Genomic DNA, 27,712 nt, shown 5'->3' with positions numbered 1-27,712 from the left:
TAATTCTATAGTTTGATTTACCTATAAAGGTGCATGAGTAAGGTCTACCTTGGGTTGCAAAGAAAAAGGAATTAGAAAATCAAAGTGTGTGGCAATTAATTTGAAATTAAGAAAATAATACAACATCTTTACTTTTAAAAAATGTAGAAACAATTGCACTTTACAATACAAGAGCTACACATTTCCTTTTGTGAAATTCCTATATAAATAATTTTAGAACTTAAATATTTGTTACACCCTGAAATATATTGAATATTTGTTACACCCTGAAATATTTAAATATTTGTTACAACCTAAAATATCTAAATATTTGTTTACACCCTGAAATATTTAAATATCTGTTACACCCTGAAATATTTAAATATTTGTTTACACCCTGAAATATTTAAATATATTTGTACACCCTGAAATATTTAAATATTTGTTACACCCTAAAATATTTAAATAATGTTACACCCTGAAATATTTAAATATTTGTTACACCCTGAAATATTTAAATATTTGTGACACCCTGAAATATTTAAATATATGTTTACCCCCTGAAATATTGAAATATTTGTTACACCCTGAAATATTTAAATATTTGTTACACCCTGAAATATTTGAATATTTGTTGCACCCCGAAATATTTAAATATTTGTTACACGCTGAAATATTTGAATATTTATTACACCCTGAAAATGTAGGTTTTGAATTCAGCTATTGCATTTATTAAAGATAAGAAAAATATCTAAATTACTTTATTTGTAAATAATGTTCCTTCAATATATTCTTTATATTTCTCTGGTTTTATCAGGTTAACATATATAAATAAAAAAAAAATATTTCTAAAATTTTACATTTAATTTGGAAAAATTTAAGAAAAAAATGTTTCTCCATAAAAAAAATCATCATTTTCTAAATAAATGTTTGTTCAGTTTTACTTTGAATTGAAAGTTGTTTTAATTATTTAGTTGTACACTCACAGCAATATCAGCAGTACAGAGACCAAGTGTACAGGAACCAAGTGTACAGGAACCAAGTGTACAGGAACCAAGTGTACAGGAACCAAGTGTACAGGAAACAAGTGTACAGTGACCAAGTGTACAGACTAGATGTACAGAATGAAAATCAAGTTCAGGGTCTAAAATTACTAAGCTTGGGAGGAATGGACTTCTGGACAAGGGTGAGGAAAAAAAGAATGATTTTATGAACAGGCTTTATAGGTCGCTTTGCGCCCCTCTTCTAGTAACAATTTTAACGTTTAAATAATACTATGAAAGCCGAAAATTTTCTTTGTATTTGTAAAGATAAAAAATCGTAGATTTTTCTGTTAACATATATAATTTTATAATTTTCTAAAACACGACATTTTTACAATTTCGACCAGCCATCAACCTGGGGTTATGTGAGTTACCAAAAAAAGTAGAGACAGTCAAGAAAATTATAAAAATGGATGATTTAATTTTTTAGATTGGTCTGGGGTCTGTGGATGTTCGAGTTAAAAGTTTTGGTAACTTTTATCGATAAACAGAAACCTATGGAAGAGGAAGACGACATTTAAGCAATAGAGAATTGTGTTTTTAATGTTGTAACAAAGCTTTTTTTTAAGATCTAAATATTTATTTTATGCTAATCCATTTAAAGATTTAAACAGGTTTACATTACATTACAAGATATAGCATTACATTTGCATCATTTTCATAATTTTCCTCAATTCTAAATCTAGTTCCGCCTTTGTAGGTCTTCGTTTAGGCTCGGGAACAGGCACAGGATTAGGTTCAGGTTCAGGGTGAGGATGAGGTTCAGTTTCAGGTTCAGCTTGCTCCACAGATTCACCGGCCTTCACAAATTCCTGGTATAGAGCCAGGACCCGCTGTATTGAACCCATGTGTATTTGTTAAGTTGAAACAGGTTGAACAGGTAGAGTGGTCGCTCCCAACATTTCAGCTGATTTGGGGGCCAACAAAGGTTTGCGGCCAAACTATAGGCAGGGAGGAGAGAGCTGGTTGCTAACAGGTTGAATGCCGGGTCAAGACTGAAATAGAGCAATAGAGAATTGTGTTTTTAATGTTGTAACAAAGCTAATACATTTACTAATAACCTACGTATAAAATCAATTATAAGTTTATTTTATTTACCTGCACATTTTCATGTTCATTCATGGCACTATTTAAAGTCATAACTTGATTCTAAAAGTCGTCTTCCTATTCCAGAGTTTTTAAGTAACCCTTCATTGATAGAGTGGAATGTTTGATTCCCAAAAGCTTTGATTGATCAAGTATAAATCATATATCCACAAGGGCGTATACAGGGTGGGGGGCAGTGCCCCCCCTAGACTTGTAAAGGGGGGGGCGTAGCCCCCCCCCAGAATTCTGCAAGCCTTTCACACTTTTCAAATCTTAACTGAAGAGTGAAGAACACAAAAAAAATAAGTTTGCTTTTCATGATTATTATAAAAAATCAAAATTTTAAAATATATATAATTACAGTGCAGTGCTCATATGCTGTAACCAAGTTAACCTAACCAACCTAACCTAATTTTAACTTTTAAGTTCACAGAGTACACAGAGTTTAGTTGCGTTCAGAGAACACACAGTCTGCATACATTTGTACAGCTCACACACTTTACATTATATGCTAGTCTTTTTCACAACAGAAACTTTTACAAGTCATAATTATTTTCTGGACCTTTGTACTTCTTTTCATCTCATAGAATTTAAGTTTAAGTTAAGTTTTTATTTTCAAAAATGTCTTTTACTATCTCTAGTTTAAATACTAAATATACCTATAAAAGTATAATAAAATGTCGATTTTTTAGAAACAATGTTTTTTTCTCCTAGTTTTGTTTGAAGGAGAGATAAAGTAGTGCTTAGAAGGTAATTATTTGGACTGTATGTGTGCCTTTTAAGTATCTTATACTTATGCCTGATATCCAAGAAGCCAAGTGTTATGAATTTACAGTTCGAATTTTGCCCCCCCCCCTAGGAGCTCCTAGGGGGGGGCAAAAATTTTTTTTGCGATTCGCGCAAATCTTGCCCCCCCTAGATTTATTTCTGTATACGCCCTTGTATATCCATGTTTTTGTATTACTTTAACTTGTGGTTACTCAACAAAAGTGACTTGTGCATTTCTTGCTTCAGAATTAATGATGAAAAAAAAAAATCGGAATTAAACTATAAAAACGACGATATATTCCACATTATTGAAGAGATAAAGATTTAAATGATACCGTTATCAAATCAAGTAATTGTATACAAATAACTATACTGAATATAAAGTTTTTTTCCTGTTAATGTATTCTGTTTTTTTTTCCTCAGAAATTCCTTAGAAATTCTAGGAATTATTTTCGTAAAATAGTCGCATAATTAATTCTGTTGAGTTTATTTGTGTCTTTGCCACAAACTCTGAATTCTAAACTCTATATCTTTGCGACCCAATGATTGATATTTCAAAATAGGAATTCTGTTAAATTAAGTAATCTAAGTTTGAAATATCAATGGTTTTATTATCAGGTTGCAAAAATATAGGGATTTTAAAATTTGAGTTTGTCGCGAAAACTCAGTTCCTTTGACAGAAAAATATAGAATAATTTTAGAAAAAGAAATTATTGATAAAGAGATTGAAGCACTTGGAATACAATACATTATTTTGATAAAGGTAAACTATCCTGCTAGATCAGAACTTTTGCGTGAATATTGTTAATATCGGACGCTTGGTCTCGATATTCAATGTGGGCACTTTCATATTTGAGAATAAATGCTTAGTCTCTCAATTAAAATAATCACTACAGAAGGAATTAAATTAATCCGTAGATCTGCATAAGATGGATATTAACGATTAATCCGTAGATCTGAATAAGATGGAGATTATCGATTAATCTGTAGATCTGAATAAGATGGAGATCAATGATTAATATCTAATAAAATCCAAAAGTTCTGACTTCTGTTTTGTGAATGCAGATAATTTGGAACAAAATAACGTTTCAAGCTGAAAAAACCGAAACTACAATGAATATCATTTAGAAAAAAACATCTAGCAACTGATTTATATTTTAAATGACTGCATATTTTCCAGGTGTAGAATGTAAAATTTATGCTACATTACCAATACATCTCTTTGACCTCGTAGCTCCTCTAGTCAGATATTCAAAATATTTTCTCAATAGCCTTAAACAAAGAGAAGTCATGATTAAGAACATGTAAGAATTAACCCTATAAAGGCTGGGGGGTCTGGATATATGTATAGCCTGGGTGAGGCGTCCAACTTCCCCCTCCCCCTAGAAAAAAGGCTTAGAGTTATAGGTATAGGGTTAAAATGCATGTTCATAGCCCTTTTTTTCAAGGCCAGCTCATTGAAAAAATAATTAGAACGATAATTTCATAGTTTGGGTCCTAAGGACGGATGAAAAACATTCCAAAAAAATGGTAAAAAAATTAAGAATTTTTTTTAAAAACAAATATCTAAGTTTGACACATGTTTCTCTAGCCATTTTTCATGGGTTTTTCCAAAATACAGTTTTTACAGCTGTAGCTTTTTTACCGCACTGTACCCTACTCTAGGCATTACAAAAATGTTTTTTACAAAAAAATCCTTTAAATTTCAATTCATTAAAAGTCACAAAATTTTACAATGATAGTGTAAAAAAAAGAGTGCTAGGACAAAAAAGTAGAGGGGGTGGCGTCCGTAGCCCCCCCCCCCTAGCCTGATCAGGGTTCAATATTATGTGCCAATCACTTCAATTTGTGACTTATTGAATATTTGCCTCAATTAAACTCATATATTCTCATCCATATATCTTTGAAACCTGTTGGTATACACTTTTGGTACTTAAAACTTAAATTATTTGATCTCACAGAATTCACAGTTATAATATCTAAGTGTTATTAATCCATGAAATTGGATTGCCAAGATAAAGTGATTATAAAATCATATTAAATTATGTTTACAAGGTTTCCTTACTTTTGCAGGATTTAGATGAATTAATTCAAGACTCCTACTCTTGGGTAGCATCCAAAAATAATAGGTATAATTTTTATTTTTTTTTACAAAAAATTTTCCTTATCTCAATCTTTATTATAAGAAAACTAGGTTGAGAAACCAGCTTTGCCGGGAAACTAAAGTTTGCTTTAAAAGTAAACTTATTCAATTTAGAATTTTGAAACTAAGACAAGAAAATTTTTGCGGTTCTACCGAGTTTACCAATCTTTGAGACAAAAAGGTCAAGGGGCTCATGAGTTATGATAAACAACAATAAAAATTAAAATTACTTCTATATGCATAAAATAAAACACAAATTAATTAATACATTTGATTTCTATTTTTGAAATAAATTTCTAAATCTTGACAATATGTTTATAGAACTATCTCTGAACATAATATGGATTGGGAAACCTACCATCCTTTAGAGGATATGCATGTAAGTATTCACAAAGAGGTATTTACTAGAGAACGATTTTTGGACCCCCCCCCTCCAAAAATCGTTAAATCTGTAGCTTTGTGTTAACAGCAAAAATTGTACTTAAACTAAAACCAAAAATACTATACAGTGAGAATCAGAAAACTTTGGAATAAGAAGACAACATACTACCCAAACATTTTTGTATTTGATATTGTTACAAAGAAAATAGTGTTATTAATAACTTATTAACTCACTTATCAAGTTATTGGAGTCTGTTTACATTTACAATTGCTGTGTCTCATGTTCATTGCACTATATGTAGGGATAACTTGAGGCTTAAAGTCGTCTTCCTATTCCAAAGTTTTCTGGTTTTCACTGTATAAATTTCCAATTTAGAGTTACATGGACTATCTTGCAAACTCTTTTGACTTTGTATCCGTAGAGTCTATTGGACTTTCATATGAAGGTAGAGACATGAAGGTACTTTTTTAAGTTAAAATAATACACAATATATTCCATAAAGTTTATATTAAAATAGTAAACAATATATTCCATAAAGTTTATATTAAAATAGTAAACAATATATTCCATAAAGTTTATATTAAAATAGTAAACAATATATTCACTAAAGTTTATATTAAAATAGACAATATATTCCATAAAGTTTATATTAAAATAGTAAACAATATATTCCATAAAGTTTATATTAAAATAGTAAACAATATATTCCATAAAGTTACATTAAAATAGTAAACAATATATTCCATAAAGTTTATATTAAAATAGTAAACAATATATTCCTTAAAGTTTATATTCAAATAGAAAACAATATATTCCATAAAGTTTATATTAAAATAATAAACAATATATTCCCTAAAGTTTATATTAAAATAGTAAACAGTATATTCCATAAAGTTTATATTAAAATAATAAACAATATATTCCATAAAGTTTATATTAAAATAGTAGACAATATATTCCATAAAGTTTATATTAAAATAGTAAACAATATATTCCATAAAGTTTATATTAAAATAGTAAACAATATATTCCATAAAGTTTATATTAAAATAGCAAACGATATATTCCATAAAGTTTATATTAAAATAGTAAACAATATATTCCATAAAGTTTATATTAAAATAGTAAACAATATATGCCATAAAGTTTATATTAAAATAGTAAGCAATATATTCCCTAAAGTTTATATTAAAATAGTAAACAATATATTCCCTAAAGTTTATATTAAAATAGTAAACAATACATTCTCTAAAGTTTATATTAAAATAGTAAACAATATATTCACTAAAGTTTATATTAAAATAGTAAACAATATATCCTCTAAAGTTTATATTGAAATAGTAAACAATATATTCCCTAAAATTTATTTTAAAATAGTAATCAATATAAAGTTTTTTAATAATAATATTTGAAATAATTGAACTCAACTAAGCTTCGGTTTGCACTGTGGTACTGCAGGTATTTCCAGTACATTGACCGAAGAAACAGTGGTGTGGTGTTTAGTGGAAAGTGATAAGCGTAAATTCAAGCGAACCTTCATGAAATATGGCAATGCCCGAATCATCGAAACCTTAGTTTGATTAAAAATATCGACGAAATGTCTTTTTTTACTCGAAAAGTTTTTTTCTTTCAGCAAGAAATGCGCAAGCCACTTTTTCTTCTTTGATTCTTCATTTATTGATAGTGTTTGTTGATAGATTGTATTATAATACAAGCGAATGTCATCTATTAAAAAAAAATGCAAATTATATCTACGTCTGTCTCCATTTTTTATTGTTAAGACCTATTTTGCATTTATGATCATGCACATAGGAGTCCGCTTCATATTGAAATATATATATCTCTATATCTATATATTAATTAATTATAAAATGGGAATCAATCAAATACATATACAGAGACTGCAGTCTATCATTTAACAAAATCAATGACATTATATAAACAGCGAGTTTTGCAATAAAAGATACCAATAACCCACAGTATGGCTTTCTGAAAATATAAAGTTCCAACTTTTCATTAAAAAACTAGGTATTGGCTGTCTGCAGAGGAGGGTGTGGAGATAAACCAGCAATTTGGATTGATGGAGGTATACATCCCAGGTAAAAATATTATTTTTTAATCTTTTAAATAGAAAGTAATATATACACTAATTTTTGTGCATTTTTTTAATCAAAAACAAATTTTAGTTGTTTATGCTTTTGATTTTCGATCATTGATAGAATAAAAAATATGTTTGCTGATGATTAGAAAAAAATGTAATTTTCTTTACACTGAGAGAAATACAGTTTTTGTAACAAAAAAGTCTAAAAAATTGCCTTTAAAGTCGCCACTTGGGAACACCTAACATCCTCTAATTTACCCTAGAGAGTGGGTTTCACCAGCGGTTGTCACCTATATGATGCTAGAACTCATTGAGTTAGATGTAGAACACCCGCAACTAACCCAGGTTGAGTAATCTTATTTAAAGTCAGTCTTTTAACAGAGAATTGTTCAACAAATCTCTTAAAGTTCTTGTAAAGGATTTGTGTGGATTAAAGTTAAGAAATAATGAAAGTAACTGATAAAAGGGTTTATGTTGTATTTCCTTCTGAATTATGATTCTTTTTATGTTATTTTTGAGAGACGTCTTAATTATCATCTTCTATATAACAAACACAAATTACCTCTGGTCCTGGCATTAAAATATTTTAGTGCTTTTAAATTACCGGAGACATTTAGGGTTGTTAATCGTTTTTGAAAACGACTGTTAAACGATCGTTTTTTGCTTCGTTTTTCGATTGTTTTCAAAAACGATCATTTCGTTTTCAAAAACGATCATTTCGTTTTCAAAAACGATCATTTCGTTTTTGGAATAAAATGATCGTTTTTAAAAACGATCTACTCGTTTTGAACTTTTAGAAAAAAAATAACGATCGTTTTTGTTTCGTTAACGTCGTTAAAGTCGTTAAAGATCGTTAACGAAACAACAAGCTTTATAAAAAATATCATTTAGAAAAACGATCGTTTTGAAAACAATCGTTTCGCTTTCGTTTTTTTGTTGCCGTTTTTAAACCGAAACGATTGTTTTTCTAAAAAATAAAAACGTTAACACAAAAGTTGAATATCTTCGGTAAAATGTAAAACACAAACAATTAAGTTGACAGCTGAATGCCGCATAGTATTTCTAAGATCAAAGACGATATTCAAGCTTTTCTCTTCACTCGCATGTTTTGTGGGAGACCTTGTATATTATAACAAAACAATTTAAACACAATATTTTTCTAGTATTTGGATTGGTATTTTCTGCCCTCTATGAACCCTGATGGGTATGCATACACTCTTCAAGTAGATAGGTACGTTCATTTTAAATGTCAATATGCATGCGCACACATGATTAATATCTTATAGTGTAGCCGGTCAATCTATTGTCCTGTAGGCCTGGATAGACTTTAAACTACAAATAAAAGGGATTGTAAGCGAAACTTCAAGTGACCCTGCATGCAAAGATGGCAATACCTGATGTTCAATATCCTTTAAACCTTGGATTGTACATCAAGGATAAGGATCATCTACCTGTGTTTATCTCTTAAATATTGCTCCGATTCCTGTAATTCTGGGGTGTACGCTCGCGCACAGTGTCAACACAACTTAACCGACATTACTGTTGTCCTAGATATAAAAGTGGTTTTCAAAAAATTCTGCGACCTTTAACAAAGTAAATATTAATATTTCCGAAATACATAACAGTGTTTGACGATTACAAGCGTTTCTTTTTGTAGATTAATAAGAAAAAGTCCGACATCCTTGATAAATTAAAAAGTTTCATGGGTACTGTTGTGAATCGGACACATCACTCTACAAATACAGGGTCAATTGAAATTATGCCACCAATCACTTCAAGCAGGAAAACAATGTTCTAGACGAATTTGGTCCTTGTGGTCACATATGGGATATAAAATACCTGCAATGTACCAATTGCCAAGAAGTAGAGTTAAGTCATTTTGAGATTGAGTTTAAATAAACCATGAAATTGTCAGGTATCAAGGGTGTTTTTTTCGTAATCATAGTACATTTTTAAATTTAGTTTAAACGCATCATGCACTGTTATTTTTTCTTCAATAGTAGCAACGGAGTTTGTTGTCAAAAATTGGATTTTTCATAAATGTTTTCCCAAAATTGGAAATGTTTGCTTTTGAATCAAACTATTTAAATTACTGTCAAATTTCAGAATGTGGAAGAAAACCAGATCGCCCAGTGTTGGAGGTTGTTTTGGAGTAGATTCAAATAGGTTTAGAAAATTAATATTTTCATATACAGTGCAATGACCAGAAAAAATGGAATATGAAGACGACATAATTACAATACTTCAGTGTTTTTAATGTTACAAATAAAATAACACTATATAACTATAGTTAGATAGTGATAGTTATGACTTGATTCTAAAAGTCGTCTTACTATTTCAGATTTTTCTGGTTTTCCATGTATTGTGCTCATTTATTTTCTTTGTTATTATGTTTATTTTTTTTACCAATTTTGAAATAATGTCAAGAACCTGCTTATCATTTCTTTTTCCAAACCACCTGAAACCCAATTTTAAAGTATTCTGTAAAATTTCAGATTCGGATAGGTTTGATACAAATGTTATTGTTAATTTAGTTTGATGTTCTCTTTTATTATTTTTTTTTTAAGAAAGAAATAATAACTTATTGGTTATTCGCTATTTTCCGATTCTTGTAAAATCTAAATTTTGGGTGTTATTTATAACGCAACACATACCATGAAATGTTTGGTATATTCCTAGAGAACGATTTTTGGAACCCCCTCCCCCTTCCTATCAATTTTGTACATGGATCTTACAGAAAGTGTCTTAACTTAACCTAACCCGTGGCCACAGCGCTTGGCTGCAAGCCTGTCCTAGCCGCAGCGCTCGGCCCCCTAGCCTATTCTAGCCGCAGCGCTCGGCCCAGAAAGTGTCTTAACCTAATAAATAAATACTAATTCACTAATTTCGTCATGTAAAAAATTGATAGGAGGGGGGGGGCTGGGGGGGGGTCCAAAAATCGTTCACTAGGTCAGACCCAAATGTTTTTTTATTATTTTGACAGGTAATAAAAAACGTCATGTTACTTTTTTAGAAATTGGAATTATAAATGGAACAATGGTGAACTGGGAGCATCCAATGATCCCTGTACTGATACATACATGGGTAACCATATATATACATATATTATCTTTAAAAAGTTAGAAATTTGTCTTCATTTATCTTTTTTAAGGTACAGAGGCATTTTCTGAGATTGAAAATCGAAACGTGAGAGATTTCATCTTGGATCGTAAAGACCAAATTAAATTTTTTAATACAATTCACTCATACAGTCAAATGGTAATAATTATATCAAATGATTTTATTATCTTCAATGCAGAATAAGTTCTAACGTTGTAATAGGCTTATCTAAATACAAATGACATTTAAATATTTCTAATATTATGTCGGAATTGGGGTTTAAACAATAAATCGTTGTTTATTTAGTTAGTAGATAGAAACGTAAAATTTGTACACTCTCAGTACAGCTGTATTCTTACGTCACAAGTGTCAACTTATATTATTGTGTCCGGCAAAACTATTATTAATAGTGATAATTTTGGATGAAAGTGCTTATCTTAAGTAAAATAAGTGCAATTTTATGTGTTCTTTATCTTCTGTTTTTACACTTTCGTATTTAATCTTGGAAAACACCGTAACACGTCAACTATAGTTAGTAAATTTTGTTATCCTTGTTACATTTGACACTTTTGACTAGGGTTTGTAGGGAAAAGGAAAAATCGTTCCGCGATAATTTCTCATTTTTTGCGAGCAAACGAAATGCGAATATTTCGCGAAAAAAAAATTCTCGAATTTTCTCAAAAAACTATAATGACTAATGAGAGATATCATTTTATATGTTACTGAATTTCATCAATTTGTACTTTCTATCTGCTGTCAGTTCAAATTTGAACCACCGATTTAAAGATTAAAATTAGGGAAGAATGTTATAAAGTTAAGAATTAGGGAGGGATTTTAGACAGTGATTCAAATTTAAACCGGCGGTAAGCAGTTTAAATTCATTAAATATGGTCCCTGATTAGATTTTACTACCATGGGGATTCACAAGAGAACAGCCAAACAACTACGACAATATGGAGGCCCTTGCAAATACAGCTGTGGCTGAACTGACGGCTGTTCATGGAAGTAAGTTTGATTGATTTGTAAGTTGTTAAGAACTTTTCTGTTATGAACTTTAAAATCAAGCATTGATCCCTATCTTATGCATACCTACCAATTAATTTAATTTATAGAGGGATAATTCTAATTAAGGGATCAAGCATTGATTATTAAAACAGAAGTGCCCACATTGGATATCAAGAGTTAAGATAATCCGATTAATAACAAAAACTTCTGATCAGATCAAAAAGTTCAAACCTCTGATTTGATTGTAATAATCATTGCTAATTTTAATTTATCTTACAAGCTCTCAATTTTATTTTATAAACGTATCAAAGAATAAATAATCATTTTTTTCAAAGCATTAATTTTTAGCAAAAAAAAACATTATCAATTTCTGCAATTTATTCTATTTGATCACAGAAGTTAAGTTTGAAATTTCAAAGGTATACACCATCAGATTGGAAAGATATAGGGATTAAAAAATTTAAGTTTGTGGCAAAGACTCAATTCCTTTTGTGTGATTTCATCTTTACAATTCCATATACTTTTTTAGCTGATTAAGCTTTTTTCCATATTTTAGAATTATTCACATACAGTTTTTTTTTCATTGATAGGTAATTACACTGTTGGTTGCTTTGCTTGCCAATTATTTATTGCTAGTGGAGGGAATCTGGACTGGGCGCTGGGAGAAGCACAGATTCCTTACAGTTTTGGTAATATCTGACACAAACATTGATAACCGGAAAACTGTCGAATAGGAAGACGACAATTTTCAATGACTAAAACTATTTTTAATCAAGTGGTCTTTAATATTTTGGGTTTTCCAATTCCATCTAAAACTCGTTGTCTTGTCTTTTAGTCTCATAAATGCTTCCCAGACATGGTGTTGATACATTTCATTCAAAGAGTAAAAACCAACCAAATATTTTGAGTTTTCACACATTAGGTTAATTCATTCTTTTTGAACCTAGGAATGGAACTAAGAGATACAGGAGAATATGCTTTCCTCCTTCCTCCTTCGGAGATATTACCAACTGGTACATTTAATAACATTCAGAAATCTCTAAATCTGACATTTTTATTATGATTTGATAATTTATTTCGATTTAATTGATTTTTTGTCGTGTTCAGATTTACCAATACTTTTGAACCCAGAATTCTTACAATGAAAATGCTGTCATGTTCTTAAAAACCTCAATTGTTCCTTTTTTTAATTTGTTGGTCATTGTTCTTTAAAACCCCAAATTAAGTCGGGTTTTTTTCAGTTGTATACAGAAAAATTATGAATCTTTTTCAAAAAGTCCAATTGAAAAACAGTAAAAAACTTTCATTTCTACAAGTTCGTTCGAACAACAGATTTCTAAACCGTTCTATAATTGTCTGACTGAGCCATAGAATGTAAAGGATAGTTTTAATCGATATAAAAATTGTCCTTGTTCATTTTTATTCAATATTTGAAATTCATTTTAGGTGAAGAGACTTGGGCTTTCCATGCAGAGGCAGCTAGAGAAATCATTAAAGAGTTTGTAATCAACCATTAGAATTTAAATTTTTCAAAGTAAAATATACACTATTGAAATATTGTTTTTTTTTATTTATTTACTCTATTAACAATCAGGGCAAAGTTTTCTGAGTTATAGAAGCTTAAAAACTTCAAAGTAAGATGGAAATATCATTAAAAACAATTTTAATCAACAATTAGAATTTTAATTTTTCAAAAATAAAATAAACACTATTGAAATATTGTTTTTTTTATTTATTTACTCTATTTATTTACTCTTTTCTCAGTTATAAAAGCTAAAAAACTTCAAAGTAAGATGTAAAAATTATTAAAAAAAATTTTTAATCAATCATTGGAATTAAAATTTTTCAAGGTAAGATAAAGGTTTAAAAGCTAAAAAATAAATTAAAAATAAGCTGGAGAAAGTATTTAAAAATTTGTTAAAAATCATTAGAATTTTTTTTCAAAGTAAAAATATAAGATCGTTAACGAAGGGTTGTCATTAACGATCGTTAACAAAACGACGAACTTTATAAAAATGGTGGTTTTTGAAAATAAATTACATCCAATCTTATCGAATATTGTCTTACATGAAGTTAGAAAGTTGTGGGGGAGCTAACACTTCTTGATATTTTCTTTAAAACTACTCAATGATAAGTACCGATGCCCTTCAAGTTGGTTTCCTTTCTCCTCCTCTCTTTGTTAACGGTCGTCAACAAAGAATCATCGTTAATGATAGTTAACACGTCAACAAAGGGTTGTTGTTAATGATATTTAACAAAGGGTCCTTGTTAGCGCTCTTTTAAGAAACAACGAGCTTTATAAATATCATTTTTAAAAACGACTGTTTTTAAAAAACGAACTTTTTTTATTTTGTTTTCGATTTTTTGTCATCGTTTTCATAACGAAACGATAGTTTTTCAAAAAATTGAAAATGTTAACATTTTAGAAGTACATCTATTGCTTCTAAATAAAATTACATGATAAATAATGAGTGTATAAATGGAGAGGAAGTTGAGTAGGTCTTCTCTGGTTCCAAGATCAGACACGACTCCTTTGCGGATTTCATAATCCTCTTTTGGGGATTTCATCCTTTACAGAAGTCCCCCCCCCCCAGTCTGGAGCATAGAGGTAGTCGAGACTGATACATATCTCCTTGTGTAAGTGTTTAGAAAAGGAGTAGAAGGAGTTCTGGGGATGATAGATCATTATTCGCAATTAGCTGTTCGTGAATTTCTGATCTGCCCCCACCCTACGCCATGATCAGTCTTAAGTAAGGCTGGCCAGTGGCCGTTTGAAGAGATGTGAAGGCTAGGCGGGAATAGGTTTAACCTGTAGAGAACTGGCAGCCAGAATATCTACGATTAGGTTAAAGTTGTTAGTTGAGTTGCTTGCTGGCTCCAGAAGTAGCTGTATGATTAGCTCTAGGAGTAGCTGTGTAGCTGATTAGCTTCCATGGAGAAGCTGAATTTTAGCTTATTAACTACAGGAGTAGCTTAGATTTCGCTTATTAGCTCCAGGAGTAGCTCAGGTTTAGCTTATTAGCTCCAGGAGTAGCTGAGGTTCAGCTTATTAGCTCCAGGAGTAGCTGAGGTTCAGCTTATTAGCTCCAGGAGTAGCTTGGATTTAGCTTTTTAGCTCAAGGAGTAGCTGATATTTAGCCTATTAGCTCCAGGAGTAGCTGAGATTTAGCTTATTAGCTCCAAGAGTAGCTGAGATTTAGCTTATTAGCTCCAGGAGTAGCTGATGTTTAGCTTATTAGCTCCAGGAGCAGCTGAGGTTTAGCTTATTAGCTTCAGGAGTAGCTGAGGTTTTTTAGGATGAAGAAAGTCATCCTTGTCCAATTCTTGGGCTGTTTCTGACCTGCAGGAGGCTGTGTTATTGGCCATGGTTCGTTTGTTATCTGGGGTCACCCCTTTAGAAGTACATTTATTGCTTCTAGATATAATTACATGATAAATAACAAGTGTATAAAAGGAGAGGAACTTGAGGAGGTCTTCTCTGGTTCCAAGATCCGACACGACTCTTTTGCGGATTTCATAATCCTTTTTCCGGGATTTCATCCTCTGCAACATCACTATAAATGCAGAGCATCCTCATGATTTGAGTTGTACAAAGAACCAGGATCTTTTTGATCAACCCAGATCTCAAAGGTGGTTTACCGAGGAAGGATTAACAAGATGATTTACTTAAGATAGCAGGGGAGGCGGCAAAGGAATCAGCAGTAAATGTGGAACCTGTAAATGAAGGATTGATGCCTCGGTTGAAGTATAATATACCCTTCTCTGAACCATCTAATCCCAGAACTCCCAGTCCAGAATTAGAACTCGGAGAGAAACTTGACTTTGAGGAATCTGCACAGATGGATCCTGAGCCGGAGCAGCTAAACCTTGTTCATGAAGTCGAGGATGAATCTGTAATGGTAGATACCGAGCATCCTTCTACCCTCAACATAGAGATAGAGGTTGACAGAGGATGGTTGAGGATTGCTTATCAGAATTACTAGACTAATGGCCGGAGAATTACAGCTATTGAGAAACAGTTTGAAGCTTACAACGATATGGATCTCCCACTTGCTTGCGATGTATTTGGACCACATCCCAGCCCAGTACGAGCACAAACAGAGCTAGATATGCTCCTTACTATCAGAGCCATGCAGAGAACCCGTATATTCTCCTTACATCCAAGATCTAAAATAATGAGTAGATTGACATCCTATAGATAGATTTATTGCTCTAATAAAATCTAAAGATTATAAAACTTCAATCATTGGTAAACCAGAAAGATAGAAATATAGAACGTTATAAAAGAGAGAAATTTAAAAAAAGGATTTATAATGATACTGGGATACAAGGTGTAACATTTTTGGGTTCGGACTTTTCCTGGTATTTATGCCTGGTCTGGAGAAATTACTCCTTGAAAGATGTTAAGATAAACTAAATAATAAAAAATTGTACAAGATTATGATTATTACATTAACATTTCTGTTTTAAAAGTTTAAAAATAAAAAAGTAAGTTAGAGAAATCATAAAATAATTTGTTATCAATCCCTAACATATAATTTTTCAGAGTAAAAATATTATCAAAGAATTTGTAATCAATCCTTAAAATTTTTATTTTTCAATATAAATATATGTGCTGTTAAAATAAAAGTTTTCTACCAGTGCTAATTTTTCTGTGTTAAAAGCTAAAAAAATATAAAAGTACGTAAGTTGGAGAAATCATTAAAGAATTTTTAATTAATCATTAAAATTGCAGTGAAAATATATGCTGTCAAAATGTAGTTTTTCTTGTATTTACTTTAATAAAATTTTTTAATAATTTTTGTCTGTGTTAAAAACTAAAAGTTCAAAAGAAAGATAAATCAATTTTGTGACTTTCCCAGTGATGATAAGATAAAGAAACTTAATGTTTTTTATAACTCCTAAATCTTTGCAATTTGATGATGTAAACATTTGACGTTTCAAACTAGAGGTATTTGATCTAACACAGTTCATAGTTTGAAATATCAAAGTTCTACTGAATAGGGTTGCAAAGGAAATATGCGATTATGAAATTAGAGTTTGTGACAAAAGCTCATTTCCTTTCTGATGTATAGGTTTTTTGCCATAAAATATACCCCCCTCCCCCCACTTGAAAAATATCTTGTTTTTTTTCCTTATTATTGTTGAATATGATTTTGTTTATTTAAAGATAAATTTTATAAGTTGGACATTTGTTCAATAAGATAAAACGTAAATAATGAGATAAAGCTTTAAAACAATTTTTATGATTATTCGATGAAAGATGGCACAGCTGTCAGTATTTCTTGCAATATATATAGGTAAGTTTAATACTTGCTTTAAGCAACCCCACTTGGTAACTTCAATTCGCAAGGGTATCTTTTAAGCCTTTAAGGAAGAAATACGTTGTTTTCCAACTTTAAAATATGACAAATTCTGTCGATTTTTTCCCTTGTAATTGAAGAATAAATTTGTAAGTCACTTTTAAAAAAGGACCTTGTATTTAGAAATTCTCAATCTTTAGATAAAAATACAATTGGACATATATTTCTTTAAGTGGAGGGTCACTTGTATTTAGATAAAAATACAGTTGGACATATATTTCTTTAAGTGGAGGGTCACTTGTATTTAGATAAAAATACAGTTGGACATATATTTCTTCAAGTGGAGGGTCACTTGTATTTAGATAAAAATACAATTGGACATATATTTCTTCAAGTGCAGGGTCACTTGTATTTGAAATGACAGAATGCAGAAAAAAATTGAAATATATATATTTATAAATTCATGAAATGGCATGTGCATTGTGAAAATTGTAAATAATGTAATAAATACTCTGCTTGTCTATACTCGTTAGGATGCTAGTATGTTTGTAACAGAAAATGTCATGTTTACAATTACTGAACTTTGGGTGTAATACTATAAAACCCATTTAAAAATTGTCAAGACGACATTTTATAAATTCCTTCAATGTCTCCCAAGTTCTGGGTTAAACCTTATATTTAGGCGCCATCTTATCTTCCTGTGTCGAGGGTAGGGACTATGCTGGCAGTCAAGTTCTCCGACTAAATATTCAAAATAATCAACAAATACAATATCTTCAACAGTTAGAGTCAAATGGAGCTGACTTCTGGACACGGGTGATGATTTAAGGGACTGTATATAGTATATTTAAGATAGCAGCGCAAACATAGCAATGTCCGATTCAGAAAGGTTCCCTTAAACCCTTTATCTAAACAAAAAATGACATAAGTCTTATAACATCCTTTTCTGACTCGAGAATTATATGCAATAAATGCGAAAGTTTCTTTCTCAGAGAAACCACAAATGAAAATAAATAGTTTAAATTATCAAAAACATAAAAATCTAATTCATACTTGATCAACAAAATCGGGCATTGCCATTTTTGCATGGAGGGTCACTTAAACATTACTCCTTACAGTCCTCTTTAACAAATTAGACAACGATTTTTCAGATACAAATTTTAAACATTTTATTTTTATTAAAGTTCCTTGTTTTAGATCCGTCCTGGAAATGTTGATTTGAGGGTTGATTCTGCGGGTAATTTTCTAACATTTAATTGAATTGGCACACACTCATATTTTTTATATCTTTACAACATGATGGTGTAAACCTTTGATGTTAAAGCATTATTTGTTAAATTCATTGTTAAAAATACCTATGTCTACGACATTGGGTTGCAAAGAAAAGGGAGCAAAAAAACTAGCGTTTGTGGCCAAGACTCAATTCCTTTTTAGCGTAATCATTTCAACGGGTTTCAAGATTTGTGCAATTTTTTTTTTCAGACAAAGAATCTGTATTGAGCAGCATCAACAGTTTGAACATCAAGTTCACAATCATAATCGAGGTCTGTTTGCTGTATGCACATAGATTCAGCCTGCTTACACAAATTCGCATCAATTTTTAGAACAGGCAATCAGTGGGCTTATAAAATGTCTGATCAATTTTTAAGATAGGGTCGAATTTCAAGTTTTGCAAAGCCTGGTGATTTGATTTTACTGCTCTAACTCACTTATACTTTTCTGTAGCCATTTTAGCACTATAAAGCACTCATATTAGCTTTGGTTTTAAGAAGCTATTGGCAAAACTCTCATCGATTTTTCCTTAAGAGCATAAGACCTTTAAATCACAGTGCAGAGTCGATTTTGAAGCGCTGCAACGCCTTGAGCTTTGATTTTACCGCTTTAACTCACTTAGGCTTTTTACATTTTAGCACTACAAAACACTTGTTGCTAGCTTTGGTTTTTATGAAAATTATAATTTATGAAAAATCTCATCGATTTTTATTTGAGAGGTTGAGACCTTAAAATGACAGCAATAGATTAATTGTAAAATTCCTACTTATTATTTTCTTAACATAGACTAAGTTGTTTTCACTTGTTTATTTGTATTTATTTTTATTTTTATGGAAAAAGTATCTTTCTGAAACTTTTCTTTAAATATTAAAAAAAATCTTAAAATCATTTCAGGACTTAAAAGCCCGAATTGAGACAAGCAAAGCATGGATTAGTCCATCAAACTCAACAAGGTGTGACATTTTTTTAGTAAATAAAACAAATTTATTTCTTTAGTAGATACAACAGATTTATCTTTTAGTAAATATAAGAGATTTATTTTTTAGTAAATACAACAGATTTATCTTTTAGAAAATACAACAGATTTATTTTTTAGTAAATACATAACACAGTTTTATATAGAACATATGCTGGACATAACATGGACTGGATCTCATATCATGGAGAAGAGGACATACATGTAAACACAATTTTTAAACTTCAGAAAAATTGCAAAACCATTTTATTTATTACTTTGTAGCTCAAAGAAACTTAATATCTTTGCAACCTGATGTTGCAAACATTGGATAATTCAAAATTTTTTCATCTTACAGAATTCAAACAGAAAGCAAAGAGTTAGGAATTAGAAAATTAGAGAAATGAAATTAAACTTGAATCCTTTTCCAAGAATATTTATTTTTTATGATTTGTTTCCTCACTCGTTAATATACTTGCAGACAAATTCGAGCTCTCAGGCATTTAAATTTCCATTGATTTGAATTTTTCTGAAAGTAAATTCCATTCCTTTGTAAAGAACTAGTTTTAACATGGGCCTGCAGAAATAAGGTTTTAGACTAGCACGATTCAATTAAAATTGTTGTACACAAAAACAGTTTTTTCTTAAGGAATGAATATTTACATATTGTCCTTAAATACAAATTTTATTCGTCAAGAGAGTATACTGTGATGGGATATAACGAGGTTTTACTACTTTTATATTGAATTGCGGGATAGTTTTAATCAATAAAATAATGCTAAGTATAGGATTTTAAGGCAGACATTAAAAAAAATTCATTTCAGACTTTAAAATACCTTGATAAAATAGAAACAAACTTGATTTTTCTGACATTTTTGATGAACACATATTCTAAACATTTTCCTTTTTTACACTTTATCAAGTTTTGATAGAACATATTTGCAAAAAAACAACCAAATCATAATCTTTTTGGTTTACTTTTAGGATAAAATACTTGCAATTTATAGTTTGGTAAACAAAAACATTAAAAGAATACAATTTTAAAATACTAAAAGTCCACGTGTACAATGCCTTTTAAAAGTCCTAAAATCTTAAAAATTAAACAAAAACATACCAAGCTATCTCCCATCACTGTCAAAATAATATTAAGGGTTTCATGGAATATCTTGCGGAGACTTATGACTTTGTGTCAATAGAGTCCATTGGATTATCATATGAAGGAAGAGATATGAAGGTAACTATCTGTTTTGGTGTGTTTTTTATGTCTGAGCATAACTCATGAACCAGCGTACCAATGTGTTTCAAATTTTGATTGGGGAACTACTTGCAGTTTGAAAATTGTAACTTGAGTGGGTTGCCTTTTATATCGAAAGTTTAGCTTCCAGGCAAAGCTGAGTTTTCAAGCTAGTCTATATGATAAAGATCTTAACGATCAAATATATAACCCATGGGTACCCTAGGGGTGCAGGGGTTGAAATGGGCAAAAAAATCTATTTTTTTTTCCAAAATTGATTTATTTCACAATTCGATTCCCTGGGCAAAGATAAAATCAAAAATATTTTTTTTCTTTATATATAAAAACCAAAATAAATTATTTTTAAAAATCTATTTAAAAAACCTAATTCTAGGTTTTAAGTGTTTGCAAAGGAGGTTGCGGGAATAAACCAGCAATGTGGATAGATGGTGGAATTCATGCACGGTAATAAATACTAAATAAACAAGTTCATCGTAACAAAAAAAAATTCTTTATACATATCCTAACCTTAGGATTAGGAAAAGCTAGTTGTGTTAATAATTATTTACTATTGATTAGTTTTCATGCCTTTAATAGAGAAAATGCTTAAAGATGAAACACCAATTTTAAAAGTTAAAGTAGAAGATGGGCGCGAGATTGCAGTTGCCTTAGCCCCAACAACCTTAGACTAGTATTTACAGTTATTTATTTTTAAATTTCACGAAATCCTTCAAGATTTTAAAAATATTTTTTGCTGTAGTTTTCTGTTACTATAAAGCAATTAAAAAAGAAAAAAAGAGTAAGGATTTTATTTCAGTGAATGGATTGCTCAAGCCACAGTTGCATACACCATGTTTGATCTTGTAGAAAACTTTATGGACCATCCTCAACTAATTGATGTATGTATTATTTTATTGATTTATCATTAAAAACATGTTTGTCAATTTCAAAATTAAAACTTTTTTTAAATTCCTACAGAATTCACAGAATGCGAGCGTCAATTTTCCGAATTTTTACATAACATTTGAAACTGGTATCCATATTCTCGATAACATTTGAAACTGGTATCCATATCCTTGATAACATTTGACACTAGTATCCATATCCTTGATAACATTTGAAACTGGTATCCATATTCTCGATAACATTTGACACTGGTATCCATATCCTTGATAACATTTGAAACTGGTGTCCATATCCTTGATAACATTTGACACTAGTATCCATATCCTTGATAACATTTGAAACTGGTATCCATATCCTTGATAACATTTGACACTAGTATCCATATCCTTGATAACATTTGACACTGTTATCCATATCCTTGATAACATTTGACACTAGTATCCATATCCTTCATAACATTTGACACTAGTATCCATATCCTTGATAACATTTGAAACTGGTATCCATATTCTCGATAACATTTGACACTGGTATCCATATCCTTGATAACATTTGAAACTGGTGTCCATATCCTTGATAACATTTGACACTAGTATCCATATCCTTGATAACATTTGACACTAGTATCCATATCCTTGATAACATTTGACACTGGTATCCATATCCTTGATAACATTTGAAACTGGTATCTATATTCTCGATAATCAGTCAAAGGTTTAACAGGTACCGTAGTGAATCAGGAATGGCTTTATTTATAAGTTTAATTGAAATTACATTTACAATACCTTAAAGCTATTAATAATTATAATTATTAGGAGTTAGATTGGTATATCCTACCAATACTGAATCCAGATGGGTATGCTTACAGCATTGAACAAGATCGGTAAATTATAATTCTTGTCATATAGGATTCATTTCAACTATAATAGATAAGGGAAAAAAACCATTTCAACGAATAAAATAACGTATGTTTTCTTTAAAATCTTGTCTGATGGTTAATTATGATAAGTTAAAACTTGTTAAAGAAAGCAAAAAATATAATTTGAATATTTAAGAATGTGGAGAAAAACTCGATCACCATCGGGTAATGGTTGTTTTGGAACTGATGCCAACAGGTCAATTGTTTTATTTATAAAACCTTAAACTAGGGTTTCCATGCACAAATCTTCAGGGAAGTATGGCAAAACTCTGTCTTAAATAATGAAAAACAAGGTTATAAAATGATTAACAAAACAATGCTACATGCGGTAAATTTGGGAAAATGATTTTTGTTGTTGCACACAACAAGATATATATTTAAAATTTTTACAGAAAAGTTAGTCAGACCAATTTGTACGCGATTATTGCATATTTTGCAAATGGAAACCCTTTGCTAAAAGTTCAATCCTAAATTGATCGTCTAAAATGTTCAGGAATTTTGGTTGGCATTGGAATGACGGTGGGTCTTCTTCAAACCCTTGTTTTGAGACTTACATGGGTAGAGTTTTTTATTTTTATCTAAACATTTTCACGAATGGAAAGTAATAGGCTATAGGTAGAGTTTATTAGGTTATACGTAGAGTTTTTAGAGAAAATTTGCAGTTTTTCGCGAAATTGAATTTTTCGAAAGGAAGCGAACACAATGCGAAATTTTGTGAGAAAAAAATTACACAATGTCGTGAAACTATTTCCCCATTTCTTTGGAACCTCTAGATACGTTTATGTGACTGCAGCTGTGCTGTAGTGTGCAGGCCAGGACATTAGTTAAATTGGCATTTCCCATTAACAAAAACAAAATGTTATTATGTAGCCTTTTTTCTTCTTAGCTTGAATTAAAAGACAGAAACCATTTAAAATTATTGGCCTATTTCTAACTTGAGATAGGCCAAAATCGTTCGAACTAAGTTTTTGCTCGGAGAGTCACTTAAAGCTTAACCAAACATATAACAAAGGTTCAGAGGCGTTCTCTGAGATAGAATCAAGAAATGTTCGAGACTTTGTTTGGGAGAGAAGAGACAAAATAAAGTTTTTCAACTCTGTTCATGCCTTCGGTCAACTGGTAATATTCGGTCAACTGGTAATATTCGGTCAACTGGTAATATTCAAAACTTATAATAAATAAATAAATAATCTTGATATCTATCAATTTTTTTTTGAAAGAAATGGAGTTTTTGCAACAAAATTTGATTTTATTATTCCAATCTTTGCAACCTAATGTTGTAGGCCATTTCAAACTAAAATCAAATTATCTAAGATTAAAATATAAAAATTGTAAACCATCAGTTTGCAAGTAAAAGGAAAATTTAATTTTGTGGAAATTCAATTCCTTCTAAAACTTCATAATGGTTTTAAGCTTTAATTGAAATATTTGAATTTAGGTCTTATTACCCTGGGGTTACACTACTGAGCCTAATGAAAACTATGAGGCCCAAATGGCTCTAGCTCATGAAGCATATGATGAACTACATAATGTGCATGGGACATGGTGAGTCAGAAACTAGATACTTGGTTAAAGAGACTGTACGCGTAATGTCAAGTGATCCTCATTGCAAAGATGACAATGCCCGATTTAAAACGTTACCCTTGAAATATTTGTCTGATCAAGTATCAATTAAAAATGCATTTTTTTGATTATTCATTCTTTATTAAAATTGTGGGTTCTCAGCCAAAGTGACCTGCGTAAATCTTGGATGTAAAAGAATATCACTGAAATGAACACTTTTTGATCAGATTAAGGTTTCTCATGCATTCCTATATTTTCATTTAAAAATACCCCACAAAAAAATTGAATAAAAACTGAAATCGGTTAAAATTAGGACCAAATATTAATTATGTTTTTATTACCTTATTAAGGTATATGATCGGTTGTGTGCCATGCTTACTTTATTATGCAAGTGGAGAGAGTTATGATTGGGCGTTTGGTGAAGCAAAAATACCCTACAGCTATGGTAAGCTTACAAAGAAGAAGAAAAAAGTCATTATTTTTTTAACTTATGCTAAATGGACTGTATAGACGTAATTTCTATAGAGAATGTCCGATTCACAATCGTAACCCGGAAACTTTCATTTGACGGACAAGTCACGCCCCTCTGCCTCTTTAGTAATAATATGAAGCATAAAGTCTGACCGCGTCAACCTTGTTGCACCGGCTAGTCCTGTCCATAGAGCTAGGTACAGTACAAAATGGGACCGGAAAGGTTGACCCGGCTCGGAAATTCAAATGTACTACGGCTAACCATGAAGTGTTTAATTCTGATGATTTTAGAAACTATTTTTGCAGCAAGAAATGCGCCAGTCATTTTATGAGAAAAAATAGAAATGATAACTACTAGCTTTTAAGAAACTAAAACATGGATATCTGACCAGACAAAGCTTTCAAGAGTACCGTTGTGAATTCCAAAATATCAAAATTGAATTAAATATACTTACAGATTGTTCTTATAAATATATTTACAGATTGTTATTATAAATATACTTACAAGTTGTTCTTATAAATATATTTACAGATTGTTCTTATAAATATACTTACAAGTTGTTCTTATAAATATATTTACAGATTGTTCTTATAAATATATTTACTGGGTGTTCTTATAAATATATTTACAGGTTGTTCTTGTAAATATATTTACAGGTTGTTCTTGTAAATATATTTACAGGTTGTTCTTATAAATAAATTTACAGGTTGTTCTTATAAATATATTTACAGGTTGTTCTTATAAATATATTTACAGGTTGTTCTTATAAATATATTTACAGATTGTTCTTATAAGTATATTTACAGATTGTTCTTATAAGTAAGAGGTTGTTGTTATAAATATATTAACAGGTTGTTTTTTTCGAGAAAAATTATGAACATTTTCGATATTTATTTTTCTGAAAGGAATGCAAAAAAAATTTTCGGTGAAACAGAAAATGTTGCCGAAAATTGCGAAATTATCGGTAACATAATTTGTCCAGTTTGCTGGAAACCCTAGTAATACCACATGATTTTAAAGTCTTGCTACTTCTGTTTACATCTTCTGTTATAAAGGGGTATCAACATCTAAAACAATCATAAGTTTATCTCTGAAGTCTCAACCAACACTGTATTTGTGAAGGTATGGAATTAAGAGAATTAGACGGACTTCATGGATTTCTCCTTCCCCCTGAACAAATTCTACCAACAGGTATTTTCAGAAATTAAAATATAATTTAGTCAGGAGTATTTTTCCCTGAACATGACAAGAAAAACATATTTTTGAAAATATTAGTTCTTAAAGTATTGCATGATCATATCTTTAAGAGACCCCCAAAACAAGGATGTATGCAATGCACGTTTTACAAACCCTAGAAACCTTGATCTGATCAGTTAAAAGGAAAATATACTCATTTTTCTAGGGTTCAAAGTGCTTAATTTTAATAATTCCTATACGTTTTCCTGTTGTAGAAATGCGCATGTCACGTTTGAAAAGAAATAAAAATTGAAAATAATCAGTTTTCAAAATTACAAACATTGACATTGAATCTGGTATTGGCATCTTTGCATGGGGCCTGAGGTTCACTTAAATGTTACCATTACAGTCTCTTTAAAGGGAGTGACCGGCTATGTAAGGTTGTTGAACTGAGTATGCAGTGTTGTGGAAAACTTCTTTCGGATTCAATTGAGACTCTGTATATATATAATCCCCTTTTCCAAAATAGGCTTTTCCTTTTTTTAAATGCTGCTTTTATAAAAATGCTGTTAATTAAAAACTTCTCTTTGTCTACATGTTAATGTGTCTCTGCTGTTTGCAAACATTGGTTGAAATTAAAAATTTAAATAGAAAGTCGTCGTCATTAATTTGAGACTAACAGTCGTCCTTTTAATCCACATTTTTACAGGTCACACTTTAAAAAAGATCAATTTTTTATCAATTTTTTGTTTTTAAAGGTGAAGAAACATGGGCCTATCATGCCGCCGCTGGACGAGCAATTATCAGAGAGTTCGGAAGTAAATAAGCTGTAAACTCTAAACAGTAAACAGTAAACTGTAAACAGTAAACTGTAAACTGTAAACTGTAAACTGTAAACTGTAAACTGTAAACTGTAAACAGTAAACAGTAAACTTTAAACTGTAAACTGTAAACTGTAAACTTTACAATTTTGCATATTTTGTGCTAAATAACTTTATATTGCAATAAATATTTTGAAATTTCGCAAATTTTTTTTTCAGAGTGCTAAAGTAGAGCCTAAGTGCTTTCCAAAAATGGATCAAATGTTTCAGATTTGTATCATAAATAAGGAAAAATATGTGATTTTGAATGTGATATAGGACTCTGAGACAAGGGTATAAGCAGCTCCTAAATTTATGAATAAAGGGATTGTTAATGTTTAACTCTTCGAATTTTAAAATTTAATTAATTTCTACATCACTTTTTAAGTCAAGTCAATTTTGAGGTTTTCTTTAGTTTTCATTGTTTGTTTTTAGAAGACGACATTAATAAATATAAACCATCGAGATATTAGTAAAAGAGGGGGCATCTGGAATTTATAACTTCTTGTTGTACAGCCACTGTACACAATGACCCGATCAGAAATTCTACCTGGGGGATCATAATTCGTAGATTTTAGGGCCCCACAGGAAAAATATGTATTAGCGAAACTGGTCAAAGAAAATTGAGCCAATACATATTTTTCCTGTGGGGCCCTACTAAAGAAACCAAACAGCTCGATATAAAATGGAGTACCGTCTGCAAAGCATGTATAATCATATGGTAGGGCGAACCGCGTCAGTTGTCTCTCCTTTCTATTCCTTGCTCCCTGCTGTCCACACAATACCGTACAAATAGATGTACTTAGGATTAAACCCACTGTACTCTATGATACCAACTCAGTCATAAGGAAACATTTTTCGACAAAATTCACTGTACAGTATAAACCTAGCCAGGCAAAATTAGGAGAGTTATGCCCGCCCCCTGATATAAACTAAACAGCATAACTCCTAACCAAAATTATATTTTTTTAAATCTAAAAATTAAATTATGTATAGTTTTCAACAAAGTTCTCCAATAAGCTTCCATATTTGTTTCGCCAAATTTTAGCATTTTTCCTACCAAAATGTGGTTATTTTTTTCATGAAATATCAAACATATGTGAATGCGTCTAAAAAAAAATCGATGGTTATAGGTTTTAATATCTGAATGATTTATTTGGAGTTAAATTGATTTTTTATCCGAGTCGAATATTGAAACTAAATTTGTATGGACGCTACGTTCTTCAGATAGCAGTAAGATTATTAGCAATCACCATCGAATATTTTTAATCGACGTAAGCCTGTACCGCCTTTAATTTTTCGCGAACACTCCCTTTAAAGAGACTGTATTAATAATTTAAAGAAAATCCATTTAGATTTGGCAATGTTTGATTTACATACCTTTGACATCGAGAGCAGAAAAATGTATTTGTTTATCTCTCAAAAACTGTTTGAATTGCCGTAAAC

General features: G+C 30.6%; 1 protein-coding gene across 1 annotated transcript; it reads left to right on the top strand.

Moving 5' to 3' along the window:
- Window positions 1-760: 760 nt before the first annotated feature.
- Window positions 761-26,251, top strand: LOC111702867 (uncharacterized). Its single transcript, XM_023474652.1, has 35 exons — window positions 761-796; window positions 954-1,165; window positions 1,453-1,492; window positions 3,578-3,639; window positions 4,950-5,005; window positions 5,341-5,398; window positions 5,777-5,860; window positions 7,430-7,500; window positions 7,766-7,847; window positions 8,666-8,733; window positions 9,609-9,668; window positions 10,516-10,586; window positions 10,654-10,760; window positions 11,504-11,606; window positions 12,197-12,295; window positions 12,554-12,619; window positions 13,053-13,120; window positions 15,278-15,547; window positions 15,590-15,785; window positions 17,592-17,725; window positions 18,107-18,146; window positions 18,392-18,453; window positions 19,076-19,134; window positions 19,304-19,361; window positions 20,287-20,370; window positions 20,765-20,835; window positions 21,188-21,269; window positions 22,092-22,159; window positions 22,332-22,391; window positions 22,689-22,753; window positions 23,208-23,314; window positions 23,634-23,740; window positions 24,109-24,203; window positions 25,353-25,421; window positions 26,165-26,251. Exons 2-35 carry the CDS (start codon window positions 1,148-1,150, stop codon window positions 26,230-26,232), a joined length of 2,808 nt encoding a protein of 935 aa, XP_023330420.1. The 5' UTR covers window positions 761-796; window positions 954-1,147; the 3' UTR covers window positions 26,233-26,251.
- Window positions 26,252-27,712: the final 1,461 nt, after the last annotated feature.

This window comes from Eurytemora carolleeae, unplaced genomic scaffold (assembly GCF_000591075.1).
Source record: "Eurytemora carolleeae unplaced genomic scaffold, Eaff_2.0 scaffold514, whole genome shotgun sequence".
Lineage (NCBI taxonomy): Eukaryota > Metazoa > Arthropoda > Copepoda > Calanoida > Temoridae > Eurytemora > Eurytemora carolleeae.
This window is presented reverse-complemented; position numbering and strand designations above follow the sequence as displayed.

What these genes read in the sequence shown, in the direction of transcription:
- LOC111702867 (XM_023474652.1), top strand. An exon ending in CTGTACTGATACATACATGG is followed by an intron (nt 10,587 to 10,653) that starts GTAACCATATAT and finishes ATCTTTTTTAAG; the next exon opens with GTACAGAGGCATTTTCTGAG. An exon ending in ATGAAGGAAGAGATATGAAG is followed by an intron (nt 20,371 to 20,764) that starts GTAACTATCTGT and finishes ACCTAATTCTAG; the next exon opens with GTTTTAAGTGTTTGCAAAGG.